At 45.1% G+C, this 12,057-nt stretch overlaps 1 protein-coding gene across 2 annotated transcripts in view; it reads left to right on the top strand.

Moving 5' to 3' along the window:
- The window catches only part of ARHGAP35 (Rho GTPase activating protein 35), a 111,521-nt gene extending 103,695 nt beyond the window's left edge, over positions 1-7,826 (top strand). For both annotated transcript variants that reach the window (XM_043501612.1, XM_043501611.1), the window contains exons 6-8: positions 537-642; positions 1,294-3,491; positions 3,533-7,826. In XM_043501612.1, the coding sequence (XP_043357547.1) occupies positions 537-642; positions 1,294-1,654 (467 nt within the window). In that variant the 3' untranslated portion in view covers positions 1,655-3,491; positions 3,533-7,826. The remainder of the gene's footprint in view (positions 1-536; positions 643-1,293; positions 3,492-3,532) is intronic.
- Positions 7,827-12,057: the final 4,231 nt, after the last annotated feature.

The following is a 12,057-nucleotide window of genomic DNA, read 5'->3' as shown; positions in this document are numbered from 1 at the left end:
GGTATATACACAGCTCTATTTGACTGCTTTTCTAGGCCATGTACTGGATGGAAAAGGAAGATACAAATGTGGTAATTATATTCCCTAAAGGCAATACAGCAGTACACCAAGGATGATGTATTCTTAACAGGGAAGTCTTATTAATTGAGCTATGAATCTGCTCCCTCACTGTTGCACCCTGGAGGTCATGGAACCAAGTAGGATGTAGCACTTCTCTGTATGTGGTGATATTTGCGTTTAAAGGATGAATATATCCTACACCATCTGTGGCACGACAATTAAGTGTACATGGCTTTAGGGTTAGCTGCTGCTGATAAACTTTTGGATTGAACAGTAGGATGACATTTGTCTGAACAGATTCCCTGAGATGGTTGGCTCTTTGGAGAAGACCCAGTGGGATTCACATCCATATGTTTGAGCAGGTTCTCTTTGCTGCTGGCTGCCTTTGAGTTGTATTTAATCAGCTCATCAAAGGCTCATGAGCATTTCACTTCCTCAGAAATTCCTGATTCTCATCGCTTTTTTCCTTTTGACAGAAATTAATGACAGAGAGCAGAAACTACATGCGCTCAAAGAGGTGCTGAAGAAATTTTCCAAAGAGAACTATGAGGTCTTCAAATATGTCATCTCTCATTTGAACAAGTATGTACAAGATCTCTTCCTTCTGTATGACCATGGATAGTGGTTGGATACATGGATTGTCCCTTTTATTCCATGAGCAGCTTCTTAACATAAGCTGTGTACAAAGCATTGGAACAATATTAAGCTAATGTTGACTTATTTAGCAGCTGTAATAGAGTAAGGAAGCAGCCTGGAGTGAATTTGTTCTTTGGCAGTTGTCCCAATTAAGCGGGCATGTCATTTATCAGGGGGGCTAATTAAGTTCCATAAATGTTGCTACATCAGAGCTAGCAGAATTCTGTGGGGAAAACCTATATTAGAGCCACATCTCTCCAACTCCTTTAGTTTCTGCTCAGAATGTCACTTGCCTCTGGATGTGTAGGGTTACTTCTGGTGCTGCAGAGTTTAGAAGTCAGCAGGGAGCCTGCATTCATCCGTTCTGCACTGCCCGTGGGAGGGAAGCAGGAGAGCTCTCCCAGGAGGCACATGACGATAGCTTGGGTGTGTTTTTGAGCATGGTTTCCTAATCCACCGGAATTTGGATAATGCTGTAAAGGGGACGAGTTGGATGCCAACTGATTACTCCATGTACCCTTCACATCCTAAATATGTGAGCGTTCTTCCTGTTGTGAACAGACTGTGCTCACGGCCTCTCTCTGTTGTCTGTTGCAGGGTCAGTCACAACAACAGAATGAATCTGATGACGAGCGAGAACCTCTCCATCTGCTTCTGGCCAACCTTGATGAGACCTGACTTCAGCACTATGGACGCTCTCACTGCAACTCGCACCTATCAGACAATCATTGAACTCTTCATCCAGCAGTGCCCCTTCTTTTTCTACAATCGACCAATTATTGAGCCCCCCAGTGCTACACCCAGTTCTCCGTCAGCGGTTCCTGCCAGCACACCTTTCTTATCCAGCATACCTGTGATGACTCAGCCGTCCCCACCACAGACTCCTCCTCCATCACCACAGTCTCCTCTCCAGCCTCTTCTCCCACCCCAGCTTCAAGCAGAGCAGCACACACTGTGAACTGGTGTGGGAGAAAGGAGATTTGGTCTTTTCTCACACAGCGTGGAGATTGGAAAGAAAACCCAGGGTTCTGCTGTCCCCCTCTCTCTACCACCCTGTTGCAAACTTCAGCTGTGTTGGCAGTTTGAGAAAGCGGGAACAAGTTGGGGCATCAGGCACAAACTTTGAGCGTTCCGGACTGGTGCCTGGGGCTGGGTTGAAGAGGACATTGGATCTTTCTCCTGTTTGTAGGGGTTTGGGGAGGGGCACTTTTGAGTGTGATTGGTTCTGATCCAAGCCAGCCTATATTCATGATAACACTACCAAGTTCAGTCTAGGACTCTGAGATCTATTGCTTCTGTCCACTTGGCTGCTTGTACAGAACATGTCCTTTGACTGACACTTCGCAACACCCTCAGCCTTTGCATGGGAAAGATCCTGCCAGAGCGCAGAGCCACAGAAACACCCAGACACGTTCCACAGGATGTGGTTGAGGCTCATCCAACACTTTAAAAAAAAAAAAAAAAAAAAAGAGAGAGAGAGAGAATTCACTGATCATGGGAACCCTAACTCAGAACAATCTCACGGCTAGGAGATCAGCTACTCTGAAAGCTGCATCGCCACAAGTTCTGGACCTGGTATCTCTATAACAAGTACAGCTTTGTGTTTGGACAAAGCTAGAATGTAGCTTTCTCTGACTGAACTGATGACCAGGATGGGAAGTGAGAGGAATCGCCCTTCAGAACAAAGGAATACTGGAAAACGAACATGTTCCCACCATCCACTGGTTTTAATCGAGAGATGAGAGATGTGGCACAGATCAGTGGCCCCTTTTTCTTGGAAGCGGAATTACTGTGCAGCAGGTTCCTTAGGAGAGTTCAGGCTTGTGGGGCTGCCCTTGATTTGGCTTAGCCTTGCCTTTTCCTTGACAAATCACTACATATCTCTCACCCTGGTAGAATTTGGCATTAGCACTTACAGGACGAGAGGTTTGGAAACACAGTAGATGTTTACTATCAGACAAGCTGGATTTTGATTCCTTTACAACACTATTGTTACTGAAACACTTTTGTTAAACTGTGTATGGGGAGGGTGGGGGGCAGGTGGTGGGACTAGAACACTTATTTCTTTTGTCGGTGGAAAGGTTTTTTAGTCCAGCACTTACTGTGCAATGAAGTGGTGAGGGAAGCGTGTGTCTGCAGTGTGTCACAGGGCTCCGAAGGCACGGACAGCATTGCAGCTAACTTGTCCATGGCAGGGACTGCAGTAGTAAGACACTTGTAGCAGCCCTCAATTGGGTGGCTGCGGAAGTCTCTCTAAACCTTGAGGACGTTCTGGCTTTGTGGGTAAGACTTGGTGCGAGTATCCCCGCTAAACGGGGAGGGTGGACTACGTTACTGGTGTCCCCTCAAGGCTCTGATTTTGTTTGCTTAAAAAAAATTGTAGCCAGCCTGATGGTATCGTGGGAGAGGGATGACCTTCCAGGCCCTCCTTGTATCTCCAGCTGGTAGCAGTTAGGTGACACACTTCAGCTTTTTTGACAAAGGATGGCGGCCATTCACTGCATTAACACCTGCTGCTGATTGATGCCACTAAATCAGTATGAAAGGTAGGGAGTGAACGTTGAAGGGGTGTGGGTGGGGAAAAACGCTGTGCATGAGTGAAAAGGATGGTAGGTTCTCAAGGCTCCCTCTTGGATCTGCCTTCAGGATCTGGACTTGGATCCCTGGCATGGTGCCACCACAGAAAAGCGTGTGCAGGTTTAGTGCTATGTGACATGCAAAGTGCTAATTTGGCACCTGAACTGCTGTACCTACTGTCCTCTCCCTCACCTCCATTTGCGTGTGTGTGTGTGTGTGTGTGTGTGTGTGTGAGAGAGAGAGAGAGAGAGAGAGAGAGAGATCAAGTCCTGCCCACGGCCCTACCGTCCTGTCCCCGGCCCCTCTAGACTGTCGTGTGCGCATGTCACCTTCTTCCTCCTCCTCCTTTCCCACACGTACGCTGCTGTGTGCGCGAATCACCTGTTAAACCTGTTGTCTCCCCATCTCTGTGTGGCCTCCCTAATCCTCAGTAACCTAGGGCAGTTTTTAACTGGAGTTTCTATGGTACCAATGGGAGAAATCCCTACAAAGATCCTCTTGTGTCTCCTCGCACTTTAATATGGGATCTGTGGTTTATCACTATTTTTTATCTTTCAAGGATGTTTGAGTCCCTATATCTAGGCAATTAAAAACAAAATTAAAAACAAAAATAGCCTCAAAGCATGCCCTGCCCTCCTTATGCCCTTTGGCATGCAGAGCCAGCTCTCAGTGAATTGAATCCCTCCTATAAATAAGCTGGGTTATTTATGTACTGACAACACTGCATTTAAAGTTATACCTATGACAGAATAATGTGCTTAAAAGTACTTCTTATAGCATTCCTCCGAGTTTTATATTCTCATGCTTTAAAACAAAAGCTTTTATGTAAATATGGATGATGGTTTTTTAGAACTTAAACCTTCTCCCTTCCCCAAAAGCCCTTAGGTTGTGCATGTGTGGTGCTAACATTCTGAGTGGAGGAGAGTTGAAGCCCAAGGTTGATTCCTTTCAAACCTTTCACCATAAAATAAGGAACCATCTGTGCTCTATTGGACTCTCTTGCTTCTCTGTAGGCAGTAGGGTGGGAAAGGTGGGGTTTTTTTTGGTATTCTTCCTTTGGATTCTTTCGGGTCATTTTGCTTTGTGTAAAAAGGTTTGTTTCCGTGCCTTTCTGTAGGTCTGATGCTAAACTTCTCTCTAGACAGCTTTTTGGTACCTCTTTCCAAAGCCTGCTCAGAACAGAGCCGTCCTGTCTGAGGATGTTGGGAGGACAGGACTCCTTCCTTCACAAAAAAAAAAAAAAAAAAAAATCCCATTCCCTGCAGAGCAGTAGTGCATTCTTCCCCTGAGGCACTGATCAGTTCTTGTTGTTCTGCCTGAGAATTAAAGCAATTAGTCTCAGGAACTCCCATCCTGGATTCCTCTACTGTGCAGAGGCTGGTTCTACCCAGTCACCCATCTGTGGCCTTGAGATTTTGTCCTCAATTTGTGTATATTGCTGACTGAAGCAGCGAGGTGTGGGGTGTGTAGGAAGGGCGCAGCCATTGTAATTGTACTGATCTAGTCTGAGGTTCTAGATGCAGAAGGGGAGCCTGCTTTTGCCCATAGGATGGAAATAATGTACATCATTTTTAAAAAACAAACACACTGCTGATTGATTTCCTACAGGATTTGCTAACTATTTCTGTTCTACCCTGAAAGACCCTGGAGTTGCCTGCTGTGAAGATAGACTAGCAGGCCCACCCTAAGGGAAAGAGGTGTATGTTACAGAATGTATTGTCTCCAATCACCTGGCACATACCTGTTTGCAAAGCACCTGATTGGTTGCTTCTCATGGACAGGTGTTAACCGTCTGTCCCTCCCTGAGCAGTAATGTTCTGCCTGTACCTCACACACTAAGTTTTTCACATCCTTTTCATGCAACCTGTGCTTTACAAATGGTCAAGACTTCTCTGTGTTCTGGGGAATGTGGTTTTTCTGTACATTGGAGGCAACGGCTCTAGAACAGACAAGAAGTGCATGTTTGGTTTCATCATGCATGTGGTACTCCTGGGGGAATTCTGCACCAAAAAAATTAAAAATTCTGCTCACAATATTAAAATTCTGCATATTTTATTTTCAAAATAACACAATATAATCACGTCGGTTTCAATTATTTTGGTAATTTATTTCAAAATACCGCAAGTATGTCTGTAACAATACAGATAACAAAAAGATTGAAGATATGTTTTTTGACAAATAGATTCCTTACTAGGCGTATAAATACAGAACTTTGAGTAATCATTAATTTACACTACGATACAGAAACATATTTCCCAAACCCCTCAGAAGCAGTGCAAAGACTTGGGGGAGTCCAGGCAAACGGAGGAGCTGAGGGAGAGGGAAGTAATTGTGGGGAAGGAGCCTGGATATGAACTTGGGGAATTGTTGAGTGTGGGTGGGAAAAGTATGAATGGGGTTTGGGTTTTTTTTTGTGGGAGGGAGGGTGATGGTTGGGGAGCGTCCCACATGTGGACGCTGGTTGACACCTAGCCTCTCTCATTCAGTTAGGCAAATCTGGCCTGTCCCCATATGTCCCTGCACCCCCACTCACCCACCTCTTCTCCTCCATGTGTCCCTGTACCCTCATCACCCCTTGTCTCCATGTGTCACTGCATCCCCCCTCCCATTCATCCTGTGCCCCACACTGTCCGTCCCCCAGTATACTGTGCCTCTTGACCTGGCCTCATGGACAGGGCACTGTGAAGAATGCAACTTCTCCTCTTCCTTAGCAGCAGCTGGGGTTGCTCTTGCCCAGGAGTGGCCCAGCCACAGTGACCCCTGGTGGGAGAAAGGCGTAACTGCAGAACTTGTCCACAGAATGTATTTTCTGCGGGGACAAAACATTCTGCATGGCACATGAATTCTACGTGTGCACAATGGCGCAGAATTCCCCCTGGAGTAATGTGGTTGTGTTCCATGAACAGCATTGTTCCTACTGCAGGCGGGAAGGGTGCGGAGGAAAAGTAGGCACCGAAGGGTGGAAATTTGAATAGTCTCTAATTTCTAATTGCTTTTTGAAAACTGTCTTGGCTATGTGCTCACCACGTGGCTAAATCAGCAATCCAGCGTGCAGCTTATCTCCCTAGGAGAGTGTATTGCTAGAGGCTGGAAATGTCTTCTTCCTTTCCCATGTAGTCTATGGTACCTATCATAGAGATAGTGGTAAGATTCTTCCAAAGTGTTCATTTGTTTTGTCAGGCAAATGGATGTTTTCTTCATGTGTTTTTGGAAGCACTTAGGACCTGCTTCATTAATCCAGTGCTCTCCAGCTTTTCTGTGATTCTGTTTTTCCTTTCTTGTGTAACTCGGAGCATCCATGATCCTTGCTATTCTGTGTTATTTTAAAGTAAAATTTAACCCTTTTAAATAGGTTACAGGCAGCTGAGGTTTAAGCCACTTGTTTAAAAGAACCCGATTGAAGAGGATTGGAGAAGGATGCGTATTGGACACTAGGGAGCGTTTCCGGACATGTAGCCAGCTCTTCCTTTCATCTGTGCTCGGCTCTTATACTTGGCAATTACATTTCATCAGTGATTATACCTGTAACATTTCATAGTTGTTAAACAGTCATCGGAGTGGGGTAATGAATTTTTTAACCACTTCCACTTTAATTGCTGTGCTGATTATTCGTCTTTAATTTCAGTGACTCAGCAACTGTGGTCCAGAGTCTGATTTTTTTTTGTACAGTCACGTACAGTTTGTTTCCCTAAATCATTTCCTCATTCAAGTATGTGTCATTCAGTCTGTCTGTCACTCTAACCCAGAGCGCTGCATTGATTTGCAGAGCTCCCACTGTTTTTTTTCTCCCCACTTCCTGTGTAATAGGTCCTAGTTTTTATTGCTAGGTTTAAAAACCCTTTTTGTAAAATTGAAATACAATAGGAATATTGTATTTTAAATTTAGTTTAAGGCAGGACATAAGTTATTGTTTAAATAAAAAAAATCCTTAATTTTTTCCCTGTGTACATTTTAAAAACAAAAATCTGTCTCTTAAATTGTATGGGAATAAAACTTGTCCTGAAAAGTTGGATTAGTACGGCACCCAGCTTATTTTTCTGGTACTTGTATTTTCACATGTAAAATGATCTCTATATATGTTGAATTAACAAATATTTTGAGTTCACGAAGAAGAAAAACAAACATATTAATGGTATTAAAATGTGTTAGTAGTTCCAGCTAAGTATGTGCCCGAAACAAGTTTTTTGCAGGAAAAAAAAAAAAAAAAGTGAAGATCTGTATGTAAAGAAAAGTATAACGGTTATTTCTTTGTATTTTTAGGGGCCTAACAGCTACATCCTTTAGTTATTGGTGATAGAATATATTTCCTTTACGCTTCTTTTAAGGACATTTTTAACAATTTGTGGTATTTTCCAGGGCCAATCCAATTAGTGCATGATAATGTTTAAAGCTCTGGGCCAACGAGCCCATTTTCTGCTGAGTTAAAAAAAAAAAATCATGTATTTGCTACAGAGTATTGTAATTGTCTCAATGGGAATGGTGTAAAAACTTAAAGGCCTTACGTGATATGTATCATAGTTAATAAATCAATCTTGTAAAAAAAAAAAAAAAAAGAGAGAGAGAGAGAGAGCCCTCCAAAACCAACCCATGCGGCAGTTTCTTCTGGTGGCTTCCCCTCTTTGTCTTGTTTCTCTTTGTCTGTTCTTGAGGGTAGGCAGTATCGCTGCAAGCTGTCCAGCAGCCCACCAAGGCAGGCTTCATGGTGCAGGCATAGGGAACAGTTAAATGCCTATCAGAAACAAATCACCAATGTGGGGGGAACAGGATGGTTATTCGGTCAGTTCTGGAGAAACCTGTCCTTTGTTTGTATTTGAGTATCACACAGTACTGATGTGCTATGATGGGGGGGGGCGGAGAGACCACACTGTCCGGAGCTGGGGTGTCAAACTCCTGAGCTGCTTGCTGTATTTATCAGCTCCTCTGAAGAACAGAATCTCACACTGGATAGTAAGCTTTTTCTTCAGAAACGGATGTAGCCCTTGCGTACATTGTGAAGATAACAGTCCAACTCTGAAGTGAAGGAGTGCTGGTAAAAACAGCGTGCACACAGCTCTGAGATGTGAGAACTGGCCCATTCGTCTGTGGGGAGTGTTGACCGAGGAGACTAATGACTCTGAGGGCCAGGTTTTAAAATGATTTAGGCCCAACTGCACATGCTATTGCTGTGCACAGATAGCTATATAACCAAAGGGCAGAAATAACTGGTCCTAAAAGTTCCCCACATCATTGTTTTTTGCTGCTGAGTGGATCAGTAACTTTACTAACTAGAACTTGGTGTAATTTTCAAAAGCTCCTAAGTCCCATTTTCAAGTGATTTAAGGCTTAGGCTCCTAAATCATGTAAGCAATTTAGAAAATTTTACCTGTAGTTACTACATATAGAGGCAGCTATATTCTTCCCTTGAGCCTAGTGCAAACCTTCCACTGTCACTAAAAGGAAGCTCTGCTGGGGAACTGGGTTGGTAAATGACGCTAATTAAAATATCAAACATGTTCACCTTTTTAGTCCCCACCCTCCTTCCACCAATGGTTTAACCCTTACCTTGCTGCAGGTGCATGGGTATCAATCTGCAGCAGTTAATTTATCTTCATGTTCCAAAAAGAGCCGCCTTATGCCTGCCTCTGCTCTCTGCTACTGGTTCCTTCCTTGGGAGGGAGACAAGCACTACAATTCCTAACCCTATGCTGCACCCAGGGCTGGGAGCCAGTTGAGCTGGGGTCACTTGCTAAGGAACATCTTCCACCCCGTGGAACAGTGGGGATGGGTTGGGGCGGGGTGCTGGCTGGTAGGGCTTTTCAGGTGCGAGAGGTGTATTTAGCATGATCTCATCTGAGGGGTCAGTGCCTGTAGGTGCATGTATCCCCCTTCCTTAGAATACTTTTTGCCACCCGATCTTCCAAGTAGGGGAGTGGGGTGGCTCTGCATTGTAAAGTCTAACTGGAACCCTGCAAAGTGAAAAGTAGTTTCTCCCAGGAAGAAAAAAATGAAGGAAACTGGCAATGGGAGGTTTGTCTCTCTTAATACACAAACTTTGTCATGAAGCAGTTACACCGCATACTTGATTCACGGGCAAGGGCACGAAAAGTTATGACACTAATAGTCCGTAATCCCTAGTCACCTGGAGGCATACGCCTTACTGTAACACCACAAGGCAACCTTAGCTGTCCCCCTTTAACTTTCCCTTCTGCACAAACCCTTTTATCAACTACCCACTACCAGTACTGCTGCTTTCAGGGGAGTTGAGTCAGGTATGTTGTGTGTAGCACAGCTAAGTATTTTTGTATATTAATTTCTAAAGCTGCTTTTTTTTTTTAAAGGATCAAGTTGGGTTTTGGCATTGCACAAGGGCTGGACAGAAACAGAGGTGTGGGAGGTGTAAAAGTAACTGCTAATGGAGAAGTCTTTATCCACCATTAGCTACTGCTGCACATGCACTCATGTAGTAGGAGCTGCACATAAAGAGTGTATCCATCAGCATCCTGTTGGAGCGTAAACTTCTGTTTTGGATGAAAAACTCATATTGCCAGAAATACATTTTTTTCTTCAAAGTTATTGCACTAAATCTATTTGGGATACGTGTCTCTACCTAATTTTAGTAGAAATACTTGCAGACCAGAGTATTGAACCCACATCTCCACAGGCATGGACACTCACATATTTACAGTGCTGGGGCTATGGGTGGGACAGAACTGGCAATGAAGCCTCTACCTGACGATGCTGCTTGTTCTATCTCCATTGTTTCACCCAAGGGGTCTGGGTCCATTATGGGTTTTGTTCACTTTTTCTCAGAAATGTCAGGAAATGGCCACAGAAGCAGCAGCAGGGGAAAGGAGATATGATCTGTCATGGGCCATTCTCAGCAGGGTGGCTCAGTGGCCCACCTGGAATGTGCGAGGGCAGGATCTTGCAGCTGTTTCTTTGTAAGGGAACAGAACGTGAGCACAACAAGGGGACTGAGGTAATATCTTCTACTGGACCAACTTCAGTTGGTGGAAGGTACAAGTGTACTAGCTACACAGAACTCCTCTTCCCGCCCGGGGAAGGAAATCAGAAGTTTCTAAGCCTATATGGGCGGGGTGTGAGTGTGTGTGTATCCTTGCTGCCTTCTGCTGCATTGAATCATACCTGCAGCCAACATGATATAAACTACAGTTGGCTGAAAATTGGCCAGTGGAACGTTTTGCTGCTGGAAAATGACTTGTGGAAACTGGGATGTTTCATGGGAATGTTTCAATGCTGAGGATATTTTCAGTTTTTTAGGGGAGGAGAGGAGACCCTGAAACATTTTGATGTTACCAGAAGGCTGCAATGAACAAAGGGTCTCTGCAGCACCCCAGATCCTGAAACTGGTCTCAGCTGTGCTCAGTTATTGAGTGTGAGCACCTAGAGGCCAAGCAGCTTAGTAAGGCAGTATTGAAGGAGAGGATACGATGCTGGATCCAATCGAAACGGCATGAGGAAGGTAAGGAGAATGGAATCACCTGCATTGGAATTGACCACTCTGTCCTCAGAGGGAAAGTGACCTTGAGTGTTCAGTGAGCATCCAGAGCCCTGGGTTAGTTCTTCCAATGCACTCCTAGCCCCCTGTTGTCACAATACCCGAAGACTGACTGACTGAGAAGACGGGGCCATCTGCTGAACCACCAGCATTAGTTCCTGCAGCTGAGTTTTCCCCTAGGGATGTCCTAGACTCAAGTCTAACACATCTTTTATTTGAGCTCTGAAAGGATCATAATGCAGAGCAACCTTAGCTGAAAGCCACAAATGTTTGCTTTAAATGGAGTAAACAAACGCTTCTTTTTTTGAGTGATGGTCCCTATGGATAGCCACTGGGGGTGTGCGTGTGCTCCGTCTGCCTGAGACCAGGCAATTTTTCAATAACATTGTCGTCTGATCTCACAACACCTCCTTGTGCTCTGAACCATGGAAATAAGGGGCAGTGTAGACTGACTGCCTCTCCAGTTCCTTCCCTCACAGTCTGAGACGGAACCCCTCTGTGTCCACAGCTTTTGCTAAAGTTCCTGCTCAAAACACACTTTATTGGAAATAGATTTTTTTTGGTTAACTTTTGGGCGTTATCCCCCTCCCACCATCTGGAGCACCATTTTGGGCATAAATATCAGGCTTCAAACCTTGCCCTTGGGTCTTTCCCAGGCAGTGATCCACACCAGAGTTGCTTGTGCTGCCTCAGGGTATCGCGCATTCCATCTATGGGCAAGATCTGTCATTCTGTTCCTCCTGCCCCCCTCTACACACACTCCCCTCCCCCCCCCCCCCATGCTCAGACTAGACAGTCTCAGGAATCCTGGCTTTGCGGATACTCAGTGGCGCTTTCCTCAAGACCCCGATCTGATCCTGGGCCTTCACATTCTCTGGCACACCGACTGCCGCCACTGAGTGTTGTCCCTCTGACAGTGGTGCTCCCTAGCTCTGGCTCCTAAGAGGTCAGATCCAAGGCCCCATCTGAGAAGGATAAAGGGCAAATACTCCCATAAAAAGCAGGATTAATCACCTTCTAAGACCTCTAAGGAAATGACTTCTGTCCCCTTGCCCTTGGGACTGAGTGAGACTCCCTGCCCTGGTAGGGTGTGTCTGGAGCTCATGGAGAGCCTGGATGTGGTACCACACTGAAGAAGTCCTCCTTGGTGGTCCTGACACTCTCGGCCCAACCCAAACCTGCATTATCGGATCAACCCAGAGACAAAGGTCCCCCTCCTCCCGCAACTCCCCACCAGCTAGGCCTGAGTATTCCATTGTCAAAGTCCTGGCAATCTACACTCGTCC

This window comes from Dermochelys coriacea, chromosome 23 (genome assembly GCF_009764565.3).
Source record: "Dermochelys coriacea isolate rDerCor1 chromosome 23, rDerCor1.pri.v4, whole genome shotgun sequence".
NCBI lineage: Eukaryota > Metazoa > Chordata > Testudines > Dermochelyidae > Dermochelys > Dermochelys coriacea.
This window is presented reverse-complemented; position numbering and strand designations above follow the sequence as displayed.